The sequence below is a fragment of the Fusarium poae genome, chromosome 2 (genome assembly GCF_019609905.1).
Source record: "Fusarium poae strain DAOMC 252244 chromosome 2, whole genome shotgun sequence".
In the NCBI taxonomy this organism is placed as follows: Eukaryota; Fungi; Ascomycota; class Sordariomycetes; order Hypocreales; family Nectriaceae; genus Fusarium; species Fusarium poae.
Genome location: NC_058400.1, coordinates 4,640,319 through 4,660,381, shown reverse-complemented (window position 1 = coordinate 4,660,381; position 20,063 = coordinate 4,640,319). Strand labels below are relative to the sequence as shown.

At 43.1% G+C, this 20,063-nt stretch overlaps 8 protein-coding genes across 8 annotated transcripts; 5 read left to right on the top strand and 3 right to left on the bottom strand.

Annotated features, from left to right (window-relative positions):
* Positions 1–180: 180 nt before the first annotated feature.
* On the top strand, positions 181–1,291 carry FPOAC1_005463 (uncharacterized protein; the record flags this gene model as incomplete). Its single annotated transcript, XM_044849990.1, has 2 exons — positions 181–359; positions 421–1,291. The coding sequence occupies 2 exons, from the start codon at positions 181–183 to the stop codon at positions 1,289–1,291; spliced, it is 1,050 nt and encodes a 349-aa protein (XP_044708700.1).
* Positions 1,292–3,454: 2,163 nt separating this feature from the next.
* FPOAC1_005462 (uncharacterized protein) lies at positions 3,455–4,912 on the top strand (the record flags this gene model as incomplete). Its single annotated transcript, XM_044849989.1, has 5 exons — positions 3,455–3,646; positions 3,703–4,063; positions 4,118–4,235; positions 4,286–4,356; positions 4,410–4,912. The coding sequence occupies 5 exons, from the start codon at positions 3,455–3,457 to the stop codon at positions 4,910–4,912; spliced, it is 1,245 nt and encodes a 414-aa protein (XP_044708699.1).
* Positions 4,913–5,349: 437 nt separating this feature from the next.
* FPOAC1_005461 (uncharacterized protein) lies at positions 5,350–6,174 on the bottom strand (the record flags this gene model as incomplete). Its single annotated transcript, XM_044849988.1, has 1 exon — positions 5,350–6,174. The coding sequence occupies one exon, from the start codon at positions 6,172–6,174 to the stop codon at positions 5,350–5,352; it is 825 nt and encodes a 274-aa protein (XP_044708698.1).
* A 3,765-nt stretch (positions 6,175–9,939) lies between these two features.
* On the bottom strand, positions 9,940–11,889 carry FPOAC1_005460 (uncharacterized protein; the record flags this gene model as incomplete). Its single annotated transcript, XM_044849987.1, has 1 exon — positions 9,940–11,889. The coding sequence occupies one exon, from the start codon at positions 11,887–11,889 to the stop codon at positions 9,940–9,942; it is 1,950 nt and encodes a 649-aa protein (XP_044708697.1).
* A 696-nt stretch (positions 11,890–12,585) lies between these two features.
* FPOAC1_005459 (uncharacterized protein) lies at positions 12,586–13,758 on the top strand (the record flags this gene model as incomplete). Its single annotated transcript, XM_044849986.1, has 1 exon — positions 12,586–13,758. The coding sequence occupies one exon, from the start codon at positions 12,586–12,588 to the stop codon at positions 13,756–13,758; it is 1,173 nt and encodes a 390-aa protein (XP_044708696.1).
* A 560-nt stretch (positions 13,759–14,318) lies between these two features.
* FPOAC1_005458 (uncharacterized protein) lies at positions 14,319–15,293 on the top strand (the record flags this gene model as incomplete). Its single annotated transcript, XM_044849985.1, has 1 exon — positions 14,319–15,293. One exon carries the CDS (start codon positions 14,319–14,321, stop codon positions 15,291–15,293), a length of 975 nt encoding a protein of 324 aa, XP_044708695.1.
* Positions 15,294–15,351: 58 nt separating this feature from the next.
* FPOAC1_005457 (uncharacterized protein) lies at positions 15,352–17,159 on the bottom strand (the record flags this gene model as incomplete). The annotated part of the gene is made up of 2 exons (XM_044849984.1): positions 15,352–16,550; positions 16,601–17,159. 2 exons carry the CDS (start codon positions 17,157–17,159, stop codon positions 15,352–15,354), a joined length of 1,758 nt encoding a protein of 585 aa, XP_044708694.1.
* Positions 17,160–18,889: 1,730 nt separating this feature from the next.
* FPOAC1_005456 (uncharacterized protein) lies at positions 18,890–20,060 on the top strand (the record flags this gene model as incomplete). The annotated part of the gene is made up of 3 exons (XM_044849983.1): positions 18,890–19,132; positions 19,190–19,677; positions 19,727–20,060. 3 exons carry the CDS (start codon positions 18,890–18,892, stop codon positions 20,058–20,060), a joined length of 1,065 nt encoding a protein of 354 aa, XP_044708693.1.
* Positions 20,061–20,063: the final 3 nt, after the last annotated feature.

Genomic DNA, 20,063 nt, shown 5'->3' with positions numbered 1-20,063 from the left:
CTTAATCAGGGCTGTTAGCGAAAGTGTTGGTGGATTCAGTGCAGTGGCCAAGCTGTTCAACTTTAGGTTAAGTTAAGGTCTTTTTTACATCTTCAACAGTACCTACCAGACTTCTCGTTAGTTCCCGTCTACAGGGCGCGGACCGCTCCCAGATATAATTAACTGAATGCTTAATTCATCATGCCATTTAATCAAGATAGCTTTGGCGCCGGCTTCGCGGCTGGCCTTATCAGTGCTCTGGCCATTGCCGCTGTCATTGCTTTTGTGATAATGCGCATGAGCGACATCTATGGCCTCGGACACTGGAAACTCAATATCACGTCTCGTCCAGGATCCATGTGGATGAATGTGGGATATTGGTAAGTCACACAGACACACACCGTATTCTCATGCAAACTCTTTCTCACGCGACGTTACCAGGAAAACACTTCAAGGCGCGCCAATTGAGAAATTTCCCGAGGCTTGCTCTGCCCTTCTCGACCAGATTGTCCTCGCCGCTGGCTTACTGGACAACGAGGACGATTCAGGTGCCGTTTCTGGTTCTCGGGGCAGTCTCGCGATTCTCGATTTGGGCTTCGGCTGTGGTGACCAAACTTGGCAACTCGCTAAGCTGTCCCAAGATCAGGGCTGGAGAGACTTTCGCTACGTTGGTCTCACTCTCAATGACGCACAGGTTCAGACGTCGCGACGTAGGATCTACCGCGAGATCGCTACGGCAGGCAATAGCATCGATATTAATGTGGACTCGTTCAGCTTGTTCTGCGCCAACGCCGCGAAACCTGGGACGTGGAACCCCCAGGTCACCGAGGCTGTCTGGTCGCTCGCAGATGAGAAGTACACGGAGCGATGGCTTCTTGCTCTAGATTGTCTGTATCACTTTTCACCTTCAAGAAAGCCTGTTCTCAAGCACGCGGCGAAAGAACTGGATGCCAACTTCATGGCGTTTGATCTACTGCTCAACGAAAAGGCATCTACTACTGACGTCTGGAAAGCCAGATTAATTGGCAAGATGATGGGCTGCCCGATTAAAACCTTTCTTTCCGAGGCCGAGTACAGAGATCAACTGGTTGAGTGCGGGTACGACCGCAACGAGATCACTATCAAGGAGATTACCGATGATGTCTTTTCTGGCCTGGTCAAGTTTCTCAATCGCCAAGATCAATTGCTCACCGAGTATGGTATATCAATGGCTGGGTTCAAATTAGCTGGAAGATTGTTTAATTGGTTCGACAAGTCTCGCGTTGTGAGGGCAGTAGTCGTTGTCGCGCGGACAAAGAGCAAAATAGGGTAGGGGAAAGCTGGATGGCATCAGTCTCAGCATTCGATCAATTGACATTGGGTTGACATTTGACGCAACGTTATTACAAGGGTTGATTACTGGAAGAATAGATGATCGTATCCTTGACAATGTTTATTCATCACAGCAGCACATCACATTACATACATAGTACATAGGAATATCGCCAATCCTTGTCCTATAACCGCGTGTTTCTCCCGGTTTGTCTTTCCATGTCTTGCTGCTTGGTCCATGGTTGGGTACAGAGTAATTGACAAGGCTTGCCTGCTCGCTCCCTCGTACCCCGATACAAAATGGAGCAAAAACACCCCACTACACTAAAGGAATCACGACACTGCCATGTCGTTCAATGGATCGCTCCAGTTATAGGCGTTTCATCAAGATTTCCCGGGTGGTCGATGCGCCAAAGTCAAAACAGGAAGAGGAAAGCACAGGACAAGGCCAGGACAGGCGACCCAAGAACCACGGCGCTGGGTTCAGTCAGTTACTATTACAGTGGGCAGCTGTGGGATCTGGTGTTTGGCGATGATGAGCTGAGGCCAGACAGCGGCGTGTTTCTCATTTTGGTGAGGCGAGCCAAGTTAAACCTTTAATGTCGAGATCGGGTATCTACATACAGGAGACTTTTTCATGTTACAGGTCAAGACAATATCAATCATCGGAAGCCGACATTTGATACAGATCGATAGTCAGAGAATTGCTTTTTATTTTGCTTCGTCCATGCACGCACTTTTGATCATTCGTGGGCCCTGTGATTTGTGACTGTAACCACTACAAGTGTGTTGTTGTAATAGTAACAATTTCATCTCATCACCAACATGCAGGGCATCACGTCCAACCAAAGCTACATATATCTCAGCTATTAATGCTCCTTCTCATCTGCGTAATTTGCTTAGCTGACGGGCATTCCCTCGGCCCCAGAGATCGAACGGTCCACGGTACCACAATCAGCCCGATACCCCGGCCGGGAACCAGACTTGGCATCTGCCGGTGCTTTCTTTGCCCACATCGGGATGGAACATTGACGGTTATCAAGTGGCAAAACTCCTCACTAACCAGATTAGAAACTTCGGTAACCGTTGAGTCTAAAAACAATCACAAGTGACGGACGGATAAAGTATGTTAGTTGGTTTTGGTTTCTTTTGCTAAACAAAACACATGGCTGCAAGGACACAATCGTCCAAGCGTCCTCGTGCCAGATCCCAGAGAGACCTGGTTGTGGGAGAGTGGCAGGGGGGAGGATAGCGCGTATTGTAGTGGCTGCGGACGGTTAGTTACAGGGCCATTATTAAAGCCACAAATAGGAAGCCTTGATTGCTCCCGTAACAGGGATCATAATCTGCAAGGCGTTTCACTTTTTTCACTTTTCACCTTTCCATTTGAGAACCCCGGACCTGGTCCTCCATCGAGGGAGTCGCCTCAGTGACAATCACGTACGCTTGGATAGGATCTTCCTGGAAGATCCGGTGTCGACTGTTTGTGTTGAAACAGTGTTTTCGTACGCACCGTATCAAGTCTACGGAGAATTCATCGGGAACCTTTTCACTTTCTTTTCTTTTGACGGTTTGACATGTACGTCCAAAAGCAAATTTATCTTGCAATTATTGCATCAAGATCATGTCATGGTCCGTGATCCAACACACGGAATGGTCATTTCCATGTCTGAAAACTGCTCCGAGCGGGATGTACGGACTTGACGAGTGACAAGCAAGGCCATCCTACAGCATGCACGATATCTCCCATGGGTGCTACTATCCGTATGTACTTTCGGGCACCAAACGGCCCTGTATCCGATTAAGGCATACCCGTCCCGCAAGGTTCGGTCATGGGTCTGAGCAGGCATTCCTGTACATATGCAAGAGTTCAGCAAACGGCATAGACTTAATAATATTCTTCAACTGTTCTCGACTACTTCCATCCATGTAATCTACAAGGTCAGGGGTGCTCTAGACATCTTCCTTTTTCTTTCCCGGTTCCCCCTCCCCTGATCGGATTTCTCGATTCGACTTCTTGATGCTTTATTTGTTTGGCTGTTGGCTGTTGGTGTTTCCCTCGCTTTTTACCTCCATCCCCCCCCCCTCTCTTTTAAAACGAAACGCGATTCCTGGTCTGCAGCGTCGGTAATCGTATTAGTCAATACCAGCAAAGAATGTAGCGATGAGGCTACAGCTTCGCGACGACACCGATGACGAGCCCGTCCACCCTTTCGTCAATCCCTATACCGAGTTGAATATTGGGCTCTGGGCATTGTTCATCGGAGCATCTGTATTCTTGGGAGCTAGGCTGTGGGTAAAGATTACGAGGCGACATGGAATGTGGTACGATGATCACATCTTGATCTTTTCATGGGTTAGTGAAAGAAAGGCGACTCAGTCCACCACGGTTATACTGACAAGCCCAACCAGTTCCTTCTTCTCGCCAACAACAGTCTCATAATATACGAGTTCGGCAACGGATACGTCCTCGAGGATTCATCCAAATCATGGGATGATAAAATGCACATACTCATCAACATTTCATCGTGCGGGACACTGATCGGTCAAGCCTTGACCAAGACGGCTTTTGCGGTAACATTACTACGTATGAGCAATCATTGGCAAAAATGGATACTATGGTTCTGTATCGTCACCATGAACTCTTACATGGTCTGCAAGGTCATCTTCCAGTGGGCAAAGGTCTGTGGCAAAAACACATACGACAACTGGTACAGATTGGACTTTTGTTTAGATCCCACTTTCCGAGCCGACTTTAAAGAGGGTGGTAACAGTGAGTATTGATGCGCACAAGGTCGATAATAGGTCATGCTAACATCCTTTACAGTCTACAATATCATTATGGATTTTGTGTTTGCCTGCTTCCCCTGGCTCATCGTTCGAACATTAGAGATGAAGAAGGCTGAGAAGATTGGCCTTTGCCTTACCATGAGTCTCGGAATGATGTAAGTTGAACAAATGACTCGCGCAAGATATATGTCTAACATTCGATCAGTGTTGCTATAGTCTCAGCCATCCGAGTTGGTTGGAAAGATCAAGGAAACGGCCGCGACGCCTACTACATCTGTACGTTCACGCACGACACTCTTGCTCAAATGATCCAAACTAACAACAACCAGGGCGCAACGGCATGTCACAAATTTGGTACTCCTCAGAAATTGCTGGAACAATCATGGTGCAATGCATTCCCATTCTCCGTCCTATCCTTCGAAACATCCACACTTCCTTCACATCACGCAAGCTGGAATCCTCAACCGGTGAGAGAAAAGGCTCCGGCTGGACCTGGACACGCAGCAGCAAGCATATCTCTACAGGACCTCTCCCCGTCCTCGTCAACAACAACAACAACCCTGATGGCATGGAGCTACGGAACATTCCCGAGGAAAATGAGCCTCAGGAATTTGACTTTTGGGATAAGAATCGCGTCCCAACGCCTGATATTGAAGAGGCAAAACCGGTGGATCATAAGTTTACCAGAGACGATAGTTGGCCGCTGGGGCCGGCAAGTGAGTCAAATAAGAGCACCAAGAGCTTCGATATGGTGCATCCAGGAGTTGGGTTAGCTGTTGAACGGGAGGGTTATGAGCAGGGACTCTCACCACCACCGCCTCGAAGGAATTAAGGGGCTCATACCAAATTTATTTCATGTGTATAATAGGGTAAAAACCAAAACTTAGATACGACGTTATGTACATACTTTTTTCGGGCGTCCTACACTATTGTGTCAACTATGAGTAACCGTTTTGCTGTGACGAGTAGTAGGATAGGTTGGGATGATTCCATCTCGGTTCCGCAAACTTGATGATTCATTGATCAGATCAAAGTGGGTTTCATATTTATTAATAATATATTGACATATAGGTCTTAAGCGTATTCGACGTGAGACATACGTTGTGTCCTGGGTGGATGATTTTCTTTTTTAGATTTTAGGTTAAACCTTGTGATCGGCACTATCTTTGCTTCTTGTCGACCACTTCCGTTGAAAGCACTTTTCTTTTTCCAAAGTCTCCATGTAACATATCTGTTGGTGAAACCGTAAACTCCGTCATACAGTCCAACTTATAGCTTGGCCTGTTCATCATGTCTTGGATGCGCCAGCGCTGTAGCGTAGTATCTGATATCGGGAAGCCCTTGCTCAACCCATCCAACCATGGTCTTTTCGTACAACTCCTGTTGCTCTTCTGCGGAAGGTGCAGGCCCCTTTAGACCCCTATCCTGTCGACTCTCTTCAGTCTCCACAACCCACGCATCCTCGTCGCGTTCGTCGTTCTGGAACACATATCTCCTTGTCTCGCAGTTCTTCCATCCAGTACCGCACCCCAGTGTGCTGTTTTCCCAGTCGTTGCTAAAATAATGGAGGAAACTTCCATGTGCAACCAAAGCGATGTAGACATCCTCGTCGGTATCTCTGATCAGCTCATTGGTCCTTTCTCGAAGTATTCTTCTCACTGTCCTGGCCCTCTCTGCACAGGCACTGGTAATCGGGCTGTTTGGTCCGTAGAGGTCCTTGTCGGTCCATCCCTCTGATACAAGACTCAAGTCTACGGGCCAGTCATTCTGTATGCACCTTTCTGCAAGGACAGCTGGCGGGCTTCCTATATCGCAGTTGTGATCTGAAATTTCCTGGGCTTCGGGGATAGCAAGAATGTCCTGAGTCTGGAGAGCCTTGTCGAAAACAAGACAAGTTGTATGTATCGTTCGGGTCATGGGCGAAGAAGCGATGAATCTGAACTTTGACTGATCTTGAAACGAGGCCTGACGACGTTCAGCACATTGTTGTTCTCCGAATGGTGTTAGCGCCGGGTCTAGAAGGTTGAAGAATTCTTCGCCAAGGTTGTGGAAGCCCTGAGCATGGCGGACTGCGTGAATGATGATACGGCCCATCTTGACAAACGTGAATCTTTCTTTGCAAGTAGAGCAGATATGTTTGTGATATCTGAAAGATTCTTCTCCACAAGAATTTCAAAGGACTGGTATACTTATAGTAAACAACAGGAAAATTCAGTTGATTACCATTTGATGTCAATCTTTGCCGCCGTTATCGCTGCTTGGCTGAATGATGGATTCATGGACCCATTTGCCCCATCATCTTACATATTAGCGCTGAGACTAAAGGGTCGTTGGCCCCATTTGGCAAGTTACCACGACACATTTGTGAACGTGGATGATTCACGAATCTTCACAGGCTGCAAGTTGATGTTTATTGACTTTCGTATAACGTTGCCTATTACAAATACGTGGCAGGGTTCTTGTGATTATGTGAGGGGGATGAAGTATAAACTCCAAGACCAACTCTATCCCGATTACCCGTGGATTCGACCTAACGGAGACCCTACTTATAGAGTAGGCAGTAAAATTCTAGGATAAGGGTAAAATTCTAGGATAGCTAAATAGGTATAAATAGGTATAAAAGATTAATATTTTTATTTAGTCTTTATTACTTTTAATCTAAATTAAATAGAGATTACTAAAATAATAATATTAAATTAATTTAAAGCTATATTTAAGAGTATTTTATTATATAATATATATTTCTTACTATATTATAGCTAAAAGTTAATATAATTACTAAAAAACTATTAAACTTATTTCCTTTAATATAAAGTCTTATAATTTATTTACTTAGCCTTTTTTTTAATAAGGAAAATACTAATAATATAATTTACTATATATTTTATAGGTAAAGTATATTTATAATTCTATAATATATAAAAAAGAAATTCTTTTTAAATTTAATAAGTAAAGAAAAAAAAGAAAAAAAATTAAGCTCTTTTTATATAAAATTAATTACCTTAATAATTTCCTTATTAAAATTAGAGTTATTTAATTTTCCTATAATAAGGTTTTTAAATAATTTATTTTTTTATATATTACTAAGTTTAAATTTAACTTTATTATTTAAAGGAAATATAAGTATATCTTATAATAGGCTATAATAAATATTAATAGCTATTATACTATAAAGGCACTTATAGAAATACTATTAAATAAAAGAACTATTTATATTATAATAAAATTTATTCTTAGGCATTATAGATAAAGCTTCTTATAATATTAAAGCAATAGTAATAATATTATCCTATATATTTTTATTTTTTTACTCTTTTTATTACTTAAAGCTAATATAAATTAGCTTTTTATTATTATTAATATTATATTTATATTACTTCTTTTATTTAATTTTTAAGTAATTATTCTTGTTACGATCGGCCCCTATAGGCAGCTGTAAGCACCACTGTAATCGCTAGCATAGTGATTATGGCCCGATCTTTTGCCCTGTGGCTTAGCGGTTAGGTGCAACCGTTACAATTCTCTTCTTTTTATAGTTATCTCTAAGTGTAATATTACTAATAAAGCTCTTTTACTTACTCTTTTTATATTATAATAATAACTTACTTTTCTATCTACTATATTATTATACTATTTATATAGAGGCTAGTAGAATAAACTCTTTTTTTATATATCTTTTAACTATTTATAGTAAAAATATAATTAAGGCAGTTCTTAATATAACTTTTAATAAAGAAATTTAATACTATTACTTTATTAAGAATATTATTAATAGTACTATATACCTTATAAATAGATAAGCTAAATTATTTATAATAATTATACTTAATATAATAAGAAATCTCTTAAGTATCTTAGAATTATAATTCTTAAGGAAATAGGGATTAGATTATAGGGAAAGCTTAAGAAAAGATAGATTTTTACTTTTCTTTTAGCTTTTATATAATTTCTATATTATTAGAAGGAAATATTCTATTTCTTTTAAACCTATTAATAATATTATACTTTATAAAGCTTTTATTAATAATCTTCTATAAATAAGTAATAAGATCTAAATACTTAAAGTTTAAAAATCCCTTATAGATATACTTATAAAGTGCCTTTTAATATATAAACTTAAGAAATTAAAAGACTTCTATATTAAGTAGCTATATAAAATATATTAAGTAAAGTAAAAGTATAAAGATCTTAATATTAAAGTATAGGTAATATTTTATAAATTCTAAGGAAGTCTTACTTATAAAGTTATTAATAATAAGAAGTTATTAAATCTTTTCTTTCTTAGGCTACTTAAAGTAAGGCCTTTTTTAAATAAAATTAAGATTATTAATATCTCTTATAAACTTATTATAGCTATATTAATTAGTAAAGTTTATATTAAAAGCTCTTACCTTTACTATTACTAAGAAGGAATATAGATTAAAATAATAAATTTAATCTATTAAGATTTCTATATTAAAAAAGCTAGTCTTAGAGTATATAAAGTAAATATTCTTATTTAAATTATTAATATCCTACTTTTCTATTAGCTATAATTTAAAGATTATAAATAGAGAGATAGTATTTATTAAATACTATTAAAATAAACTATAAAATTAAGAAAATACTTATATCCTTTAGTATTTATAGCCTTAATTATTATAGCTAACTTATAGTTTAAAAAAGCAATAATCTTATATTTTATATTATATTTTTTTCTTATAATAACTACCTTAAGCTACTTATATATAATACCTATTTATATACTATATTTATTAGTATTTAAGATCTAAAATAGCTTAATATCTCTTCTCTATATAATATTAATAAGGTTAATATAAAAATCTTTAATCTTCTGAATTTTATATACTTTAAATTCTACTTTCTTATAATTAAATATTTATATTAATTTTTTTTTCTATAGCTATAGATTATCTTTAAGAAAGTATTTATACTATTTTTCTTTAATTAGGTATAATAAAGGAGTTTATAATACTTTTAACTTATTTATAGCTACTTTAATAATTAACTAATTTATAGAAAATCTATATCTTTTAAGCTATATAATATATATAATAATTATATACTTTTTACTTTTATTAAGATTCCTTAGCCTTTTAATACTTATATTATTAAAAGCTAGCTTTTTAATAAGCTTTAGTAATTAAAAATACCTCCTTATAATACTCTTAGAGATATAATATTTAATAGTAATATCCCTTATAGTAATAGGCTTTCTTCTATTATATTTAAAGCAGTTTTATAATATAAAGACCTCTTAGGCAGCTTATATAGTATTATTAATATAATATAAATATAGTATTTTATTAACTAGATTAAAAAAGTAGCTTTATAAATAAGAGTTAATTAAATTATATATATATATATATATTAGAATTTATTAGACTTAGTAAGTAATTTTAATAAAGTTCTAATAAGGCAGGGTATCTGGCTATCCTAGAATTTTACCCTTATCCTAGAATTTTACTGCCTACTCTATAAGTAGGGTCTCCGTTAGGTCGAATCCACGGGTATGCTGATTCGTGGTTGCCCCCTAACACGAATGCGCGGACGACGTGTCCAAATCACAGTCTCAGTGTTCACATGTAATGTTGGTGAATTTTGACATTGGCTTTAATGTCACTCAGGTACCGAAATGTTGTATCAACAGCGATCGAATAGAATCTTTAACACACGGTTTATCGACAGTCAATCCTACATCGGAACGGGACGGGACGACCAAAAGCCATGGTTATGGGATTATTATTAATTACATACTGAGATCAAGGTTGCTCTAAGAGCCCTATCTTTCGTGACGAGGCTGCGTAAATCGAGCTATTACACTTTGAGGGACACCCACATCAATGAATTATACAACGTTTACACCAACATGAAGCTATCAGTCATAGACCCCAGCGCAGTGTGATACCATTTAATATTAGCACCCTCTCTCTTGCGCAGTGCCCAGAGCTCCTTGACGAGTTGTATGATCTGGGTCCAGATAGCCAATTCCGATCTCTCCCACAAAAGTGTTAGGCACTTGAGCATACGTTGCTGCATCGCGTCGTCAGCAATTTCAAACGCTATCATCGCCACAGGCCAAATCATTGGCGAAAAACGTTGAGTGGTGCAAGTGTGTAAAGCTTCAAGGTGAGGGATGGCTTTCTCAACAAGTGGCTGGACCTCGATGAGGGGCATGCCTTTTAGAGTGCGCTTCATGTGGATCAGGGCCGAGTAGTAAAAGGTGAAGCCATGGTGGTAAATAAGGTCTGAATATTCTTTTGTTGCTGATATGTCTGGTCTATTGGGCACCGAGAGGTACAGTTCAAGTTCCAGACGGGCGAGTTCATCAGGTGTTGGGTCGCTATACCTTGGGGACTTCCTACGCATCGCAAGAGTGTTCATCGCCCGTAGGCCTTGGAAAATTGGCTGCGGAAGGCCGAAAGCTGTGTACAAGGTATAAGGCTCCGGTTGTGGACCAAGGTCATTCGTGAAATCCCAGTAAGAAGTGCCGTGGATGTCGAACAATAACTGCGTTTGAACCACGGTATTCATGCCTCGAAACATGTAGTAGATGCTGGAAGCTGCCTCGTTACGATGCCAGACCTGCGGATCAATATGGTTGACCCATTCAACGGCACCGCGAAAGTGTAATCGCCAAAAGGAAGTCGGTAGTGTAACAGCTTCATTCATGATGCATATTATTACAGCAGCGAGTAGAGCTACACAATGGGCGCCATCTTTAGAATGTCGAATATTTTGAGCAAGGTGCGTGATGCCAAGATTATGATGCTCAAGAGCTACATTCTCGAGATTGCGTCTTGACTCTGGCGTCTCCCTCTTCTTTGCAAGGTGGAATGCAGACGCCGAGCATATAAAGTGAAACAAACTCGTTGCCCCCGTTGACGTTTTGGAATCTGTGCGCGCTCCCTCCCAGGCAATGGGCATCATGGCACTTCTCATAGGGTTATAGATACCAGGCACTGGGTTCAAGGAGTCGCAAAGATTTAGAGTCCAGTGTTCCATCAATTCGCATTGGAGAGCGGGATTTGTAAGGATATCGATGTGTCGGGTAATCTTTTGCGGTATTGTTTGTGCATTGGACGGTGAGGATGAATGAGATGCTAGCTCAGGTAACTCAGACAGGGGCAATGAGCCAGTGCCAACATCAGCTATATCGATGGGAGTAGATGCATTGGTTTCGTCTCGGATAATGGGACTTTGATCGAAGCCCTGTTCAACCTGCAGTGGCTGGAGTTGTGACTCCACAGAAGGAAAAGAAGCGTAAGGAGGACCGGTTGTTAAGCCCTGGCGTAGGAGCTCATATGAGTGAAAGATCCGGGTGTTGAGTTGATCGGTATAGAGGTCCTGAGCCAGCCCAGGTTGCTGATCTTGGTTAGAAGCCCTGGGAGTTGACGAGGTTTCAGAGGGCAATTCTGTCGGCTCATTATCAAATGACCCTTCATCAAGTTCCTGTTCACCCAAACCATCGGTAGGCGAAACGCCCTGCTCACTGTGTTCGGATGCAGCCTCTTCAACCGTCCCCAAATTGCTTGACTGACGAAGTCTCTCAGATGTCCGACGCGTTGACCTTCGTTTGCCTCCCCTCTTGAATGTAGTGGGACTTCTCACAGAGGCCCAAGATAGTCTCAAGCCATAACCTTCACAGTCAACGCCTGCGTTTCGGCAGCGATTGCATGACGGCTTGGCCTCGTCACATTTGACATGCTTCGCGCGACATGTCCAACAGCCTGAAAAGCTCTTGTTCCGGGGTTTGCGTGGCTTTCCCGATGCAGTTCGGCCAGGCGATTGAATGGGCTCATCAGGCATCGCTGAAGTCAGCTTCGTTGGGAAGAAAAGGCATGTGATGAAGAGAAAGTGTTTGGCCAATTCTCAAGTTGGGAATAAAGAAGCGAGGCTTAGATTGTCCCGCGATAAATAGCCTGATTAGGAAAGGTATGACATGGTCATGTTCGCTAACATGAGGTGCATCAGCATCTTGACAACAACGTTGCCCATTGCTTGGTAATCTCTCTCAATAGTCTCAATTAGCGAGCAAGGAGTCTAATGAACTTTGAGAGGACCTATTGAGCCACGTTAGACAATTATAAAGCTTGATGTGTTGAATAAGCAGTTGACACTCTACTTCGCTTTCACATTCAACACCAGCCACTTGTGGGTCAACAAGGATCCAACCCTGCTTTGTCTCTCGTTATGTATTGCCCTAATGAGTTTAGCTTGGAATGTCTCAATCACCTCTGATGGAGTTAGCAACGGGAATAGCAAAGACTATTCTGGGCAATTCAAACCGAATCGAATAATGATGCATTTCGCGGTAATGGCCATCATCTGTTCACCGCATCGTATGACGATCCTAGGGCGCAATGTCTTTCCTATATGACTTGGATTGTTGCCATCATCATCTCACATTCAGAAATGCCATACATCAGTTTTTGACAGCCATCAGGCGCCTTGTTACCGAGACACAGACTTAAAGAGCCAAAGCTCAATTGCTTACATCACGTCATGACAGGCCTACTTCAGTTGATCAGACCTCGGGCCATCTGCACTTCATTATTGAGGAAACCAATTCAAGGTAAACGAAACAAGTCACCAGTCTCTCTGGATTGCCATATTGGTACATCCCCAATCATCATCCGTCATGATAGCAACAACGACGAAGATTCCGTCATTTCAGGATCTTTGATGCTCCAAGTTACAGAAGACTCGGTCGAAGTACAGACCCTATATGCCATACTACGAGTCCATACCATCAATAGGAAACCGTTCAAAAAGGGCTGCAAAGGTTGCAAACACCAGTTCACAGAGCTTAAGCGTTGCGAACTCATCACAACGACAATCACTTTGAACGAGGGCAGTTACATGCATAACTTGTCATATCGGATACCTAGCTACCTGCCTCCGTCTATGGACACATCGATTGTCTCTGTCACCTATGAGCTTGAGGCGGTAGCGTCTGTTCGAAGAACTAGGCAGTTGTCAACCAATTCTCACACCATTACTTTACATCGTGTTCTGCCCGTCGTACGGTCAATACCTATCTTAAACACTCAAACATACTCGAATCGAATCTATCAAGCAGCAGGAATAGAAGTGGAATGTGTGTTTAACACAGTAATGAACCCGAAGACAAAGAATCGAGCCACACTTACTATGAGCGGGCTCCGGAGCAGTCCCGATAACGGCCAAGAGGTTCATTTCTGGCGCGTATGCAGTGGGTCGTGGATATTAGAAGAGACAATCAAAAGTACAGCGTCAGCGTGCTCTGTTCATTGCTGCCAAGATAAGACAGATAGCACTAAAGAGCGAAAAAAGCGGACGATTCTCGGAGACTCGACATTTTACAACGGGTGGAAAACCGACGATAATGCGGGAACACTGAGCATTGATTTCGATTTTTCTATAAGACAAAGTCTGAGTCATTACACACAAGATACGGGCGATGTAGGCGACACATCGGTCACCCATGCCTTGGTACTGGAGATGCAGATGATAAAGGAGATATACCCAAAAGGAAGACCTGACCTAGTGACGAGAACAGGGGTTGGAAGGATACTTCGCTCTGAACGCCGTGTTGTTCTGAGTGACTACACAACATTGTCAAATCAACCGGTCAAAGAAAGCCTACCTCGCTATCAGGATGTGTGTACGGGACCTCCAGTATACGAGGAATTATGAAGCGTTGAAGCCCAAGTCTACGACATGGGCGTTTCGTTTGAAGCATTTAATAGTGTACTCAAACAGTTACTTGTTAATTCAATTGCACAGCTATCGCAATTCTATAAAGCAATTGTTCTAATATCTATGGAGAGTTTGTTGTCGGACTCAAGACAAAGAACAAGAAGACTTGTCTCACAACTCTATGACAACAGCTCTGTTCCTCCCTCCGCAACTATGCCAATGAAAGATGAGAGAACATGACAACGTCATCAACCGGATTGAATAAGCTCAATTTTAGCAGACATTTTCATTGTTACTGGACTTGGCGGCGCTGCCGAGACTCCTGTCTCTCATCGGATCTTGTAGAGCGTAGTTTAGGTACATCTTCTACAACGTCTTGAGCCGTGGCGACATAAGGATTTATAAGTTTCAAAATTAGCCGCGCGGTGCCCTGAATCGGAATAACAACAGTGATATTGGTGACGTCAGCGTTGCTGACAGCTCTGCATATATAGGTATATAGCATTAGACTCTGCTTACGACTCCTGAGATCAACTCCTCTTCTCCTCAACAACAAGATGGCTGAACAAAACAACCCACAGTATGAATTCATGCGCTTGGATATTAAGCCAAGCGCACAACTTAGCTACAGCTTCACTCCTTCCACAATCTCGGGAGATGCCAGCTCAACACTCATCGTCTTTGTTAACGGCATGATTGCCCCGCAAACTTCATGGATCAAAACGATTTCTAAACTAAAGGAGCTTTCTCCAAATGGACTTCCGGCTATCTTGACATTTGATCGCTTTGGACAAGGTCAAACTACTGACCGAGACCCTAACGACGAGGGAGCTGATGACCCATCGCATGCACACGACTCCATGGATGTCGTTCGCGATATACATCAGCTCATCGCCCAGGTTCTAAAGACCAAACTCAATGTTGAAGATCCCGACAGTGTCCGACTGTTCCTGATTGGAAACTCGATCGGTTGCGCTTTCAGTCGTCTCTATGCTGGTGAATATCCAGGCACTGTATCAGCAGTTTTACTTCTCGACAGTGTCCTGACAGACACAGACTTTGTCTCTGTCTTTCCCGATCCAGATGCAGAAGACTTCAACCCAGATGCACTACCCCCAGGAGTCACTGCCGATAACATTCGCGTTGCTCGAGAAGAAACCAGGAAACGATTCCACCCCAGCATCGGTTCTAAGGAGGGCCTCACACGCAGGAACCTGAAACAGCTTCTCCCAAAGGCGGACTCGCCTACTTTACCAAAGGTTGACGGCACATGCCCTTATGTGACTGTCTTGGGCCACGACTTTGACTACTTTGCAAAGAGAACCGGAACAGACTTTAATACTCCACCTGAAGTTGTCAATACTTATATGAATTCCTACTGGCACCACTACAACGAGGGACTGGCTCAGCTTACGATTAAGGAGAAGAGTGACGGACCAATTCAAGTGCCCAATGCAGGTCATTTCATTCAAGTCGATAATCCCGATTTCGTGGCTAGCAAGGTGTACGAAATCTTGCAGAAGCTGGCCTAGAAGTAGAAGAACTTGCCTCCCTGCTATCTATGAATATTATTCCTTATATGATCTGACTTCAATGCGTGAATGCATATTTGCTCTTTGCCCGAATGTTGTGTCCGTAGAAGTACAATACGTAGGGGATCGTTGCCAATACCACTGCCAGGCATGCCATTATTGTGAGAGTATAGTGCGTGCCCATGTTTTCGTAAAACGGGATACCAACCACAGTCATTCCACCAGCGACGATGTACCGCGTCAATGCCACAAATGTGAGAGCTGACGCTGAGTATATCTCATATGAATCAATGATGTACATATATGTACAGATAAAGATTCCAGTGACACCATATCCGAAGAAAACTACGGCGAAAATCGCAGACCAGATACTTATGTTGGCGTAGTTTGTCCACCCCAGCCAGAACAATGAGATGGGAATAGCCGGGGAGGCGCCGAGCATTCCATACCAGAGGCGTATCTCGGGCTTGAAATGGCCTCCTTTCTCGGTAGCTCGCAAAGTCTTGCGATAGATGATGGGAACGAAGAGAAAGTTTATCTGGGTGCCGAGAAACATGGCGATAAATATGATGTTTGACAGTCCTTGGCTGATACCATATGTCTCTTCAAAGATGTATGGCCAGCCCACGAGAAACGTGAACAGGACGATGTACAAAACACTGAGATACAGAGTCATGGCGATAATGATGGGTTCCGTCAACATGAAGAATGGTCTTGTCATGCTGACTTTGAGTCGGCTGAATAGGCTGGCGTCTACAATCTCATGTTCACACTTGAACCGATCATCGCCAGTAATTCGTCGGTAATGTTTGGCTTTCCACTGTAACAGAAGAGGCCCGTACGTCTCCGGCATGAGAAGCAGGACCAGTACGAGAACAAGTCCAGAAGCGATAAGCATGATCCACTCAGCCCATCGCCAACTGACTGCATTCGACGGGCCGATATAAGCGCCCATGACAGCGCCTATCATCGGTCCACCAAAGCCAGCTACCGCGTAAAGTGGAAAGCTCCAGGTCTTTTCGAGACTGTTGAACATGTCGGCGATGGAACCTCCGGAGCATACGAGCGGCGTTGAAGCCGAGCAACCCGCTAGAAAACGAAAGACTATCTGAGCCCCAAAGTTTGGGGCAAGAGCAGATGCCATGATCCAAACCATAAAAATCGCCATGGAGACGATATAAACTGCATTTCTGCCAAAGGTTTCTGAGAAGGGGCCTGCTACCAATGATCCTAGGCCCATCCCAACTAAATAGAGGCCTGAAAACGTTGGTTAATAAGTGGTCTGTTGATAAGCTCATTGAACATACCTGTAGCTAGCGACTCAGCAACTTGACTGACACCAAGCGACTTGGAGGCTTGGGGAAGAACCGTAGCGTCAATACCTGAGGCGGCTCCCACAAACAAAGCGATGGCAGATATTTGCAAAGTAACTCCAATTCGTCTCCCAACTGACCAGTTGTGAGGGTCCAGGGGATCATCAGGCCCTTCCCATTTGACCACGAAAACATTGCCATCGTCCCCTTTGGCGTTTTTGTGAGGCCGAACTTGGATACCTGTCAAGACCTGACCAAGTGCAACGCCTTCAGACATACATCGTCGAATAGTATCAGCTGTAACACTTGGTTGTATTGGCACTGGCTCCTCGTGACCTTCTTGGTTGGCAAAGTGTTCTTCAATGACACGCGACAAAGCACGTCCCAGGCCTTGGTCATCTTTCTTGCGAGGATGTCGCCTTACAGGCGGCTTTGCTGCTTCCAAATCACGGGTGGTATCAGGTGGCATATGCTCTCTAATCTTGCCAACATCTCGATCAATCTGCGCTTGCGCTGCAGCACCAGCGCGTCGATACTGCAGCAGCGATTGCATTTTATGCTGTCTAAACAAAAACAAAGGTGAAGGAACAAGAAGGAAATAAAGAAAATTAAGTAGATATTCGGTGAGATAGATAGCCAGTCGTCATACATGGAGGTCTGTGGAGCCAAACTACCTCGTTAACAAGATTGATGTCCACAATTTGGCCGTGAGCCGAACACAACTGCGTCATTGTTCGCGAATAAGAGCTTGGTGATAAGGTGAAATGGAGTCGTCACAATAAAAAAAAGTAGCTAGGCAAACCGAAGATCCGGTGGTAGCACGGAAATATGCGTGATCTGATGGACAAACAGACAAAGTCTCCATTCTCGGCCCGGGAAGAATACCGGGGCACGGAAAGCCGGAGCGCATTATCCGGGTCTCGTCAAAGGGTTCGGTGGTTATTGTGTCGATTACCGAGGCTGGAGACAGATGTTGATGTTGGTCGTTTCGGCCGGCCTTGTAATCTCCGAAGACAGAGGTTGAGCAATCCTTCGTCTTGGCAGTTGACGTTTATTCGGTTGGTGATTACCTAGCATGTTACAGAAATAACAAGGTTAGAGTCGTCATCAATGCTGCAAAGGATTGACGGCGGCAAAGAATGCCATTCAGCTCGAGTCTTGTCTAATTATAAGTCAATATGATGAGTATTAGCTTGTTTGTTTCGAACTGTTGATAACAAGAAATAAGAAATGATCGACATTGTGGCTGAAAGACTCGTCAACTCAGTGGCAGCGTGAATGTCAAACATCATGAAGTTGTCCTCAACCGTTAATTTAATAACTGATACGTTCTGCGCCACTTGTAATTCCCAACCCAACAAGAGTTCTAATATAGCACCAACACCACACCACAGTCTGTTGGTCAATGCTGCTTGTTCTTGACACATTCAATTTTACGCCCGCCGCCACTCTTCAGCGGGTAAACCAACCAAGCCACCCGGTGTAAGGATCTTCGCTCAACGGGATCAAGCCGAACGAAGCAAATGCCTCATGGAAGTGACCCATGAAACAGTCAACAGCAGGGGAACACTTCCAAAGCTAGACAAGGCAAAATGGAAAAAAGGTTGCCACCTCAAAAATTGACATTAACCGAGACAGCAGTGGGGAAATACTTTCTAATTAATTCCCCATTCGCTGTCAGATTGAACCAACAATGGCTTCCTTTACCAACTTCAGCAGCCAGCGAACCCAGCAGCACGCGAGCTTAACGGCTCACTTACCGTTTCTGACGCTTTGGTGTGTCTTCCCCTGTACTCTCCGGGTTCCAATCAACTGCTTGGCACAATCCTCGCTTCTTGGTGATCCATTTTTGTCTGTTCTTACCCATGGGGTATGCTGTTGGCTTCCTCTGTGTCCTACACAGCTGAGCCGTTAGTGTGAGGGAGTCACCAGTATTGGGCGACGTGCATAAACTCGAACATGCTCCCTGTCTTGTGTCACTTCCCCCAGATGAACCCCCCTTTACCTCGCGTATGGACCATCAGTCCACTCTGGGGTATTCCCCCTCATTAATGTGATCACCAACACAGGGATCTGTCTACCCCGGAAAAGTGTCTCCATGGGGTAAGCAACCATTTGGAATTTTCCATTCTCATTACAACGCTCCTAATAATAAGCTCAGCTCCTCGATCGTCTTTTTTTCTTCGTTCTCCACTGACAAGGCTTCCGCCCCTCGATCAGATATGCCATGGTGAGACTTGCGTGACCTTTCACCAACGATAACCCAACGATCGCACTTTCAACATGATCGACACCGTCTACTATGAGCTGAGCTGGTCGATTCTCAGCACCATCGGCATCGCAAATGTTTTGTTCGGTCTCATGGTCGCTGGTATCACCAGTTTTGGACCAGTCTCCATCGTTCCCATCGTTACCAGTGCAGCCGGAGCGATAGCAAACGGCCTTTGCTATTATGCTTTTTACGATAAGAGTAATAGTGTTACCTCTCAGGCTGTAGCCTCTATATTTGCCGACATACTCTGGCTAGTGCGTTATGCTTTGCGTCCATTCACGATGTCTTACTAATGGAATCTGGTTGAACAGATACAAGAAGCTGGACTGTCATTTTACAGCTACATCATTCTAAGTCGAGTTCTTCGCGGTCGGCCCTGGATAATATTCGCGACTCTATACTGGTCCATGATCATTTCGGTGACAGCCATTCGTGTTGTCATTGCAGCCGTTCGAGCTCGCCGTATTCTCCAAGGGCTCGACGAAGATCAGTCCTTGATCAATCACCTACACATGGGATACTTCATTCTCATTGCCTTGTTGGAATGCCTTAGCTCTTTCTTCCTCCTTCGAGTCTTTGGGTCGGCAAAGTCAACATCTCTCAGCGCCGCCATAAAGGCTGGTCTGTTCCGATATCTTATGCGAAGCACCGAAGTCCGACTTGCACTTCTTGCTGTGCTTGGTGTGATGCGGGCAATCACATACTCTTTCCAAAACGATCAACAGATGGCCACGAATCTGGCTTCGCAGATTGATCGGTTTGCATATTCGATGGAATGCATGTTCCCGGTAATGATGATGTAGGTTCAACTAGCCCCAGGTAGCCTCTCACTCGTTGACATAATTTAGTATCGACATTCTCGCTTCCAAGGTCGTCTTCCATAACCAAGTATACGGATCTTCTGGACAAAGCCGAAACCAACCCGGTGCTTACCCGCGTCAACGCTTCGGCGGAAACGGCCTCGATATCATTCTCACAACACAGCAAGGCGAGAACATTGTGGAAGTGCGAGGTGGAGAGTCAAGTGGCGACAGAGCAAGCTCACAAGAGCGCATCATCAATCGCAGAGACCACAGGAGTCCATCGTCGGACATCGATATGGATGAGATGGATTCAAAACAAATAGGGATCAGTAAAACAGTCGAGTTTGAGGTGCGCACCAGCAATGATCCAGCGAGATGATCA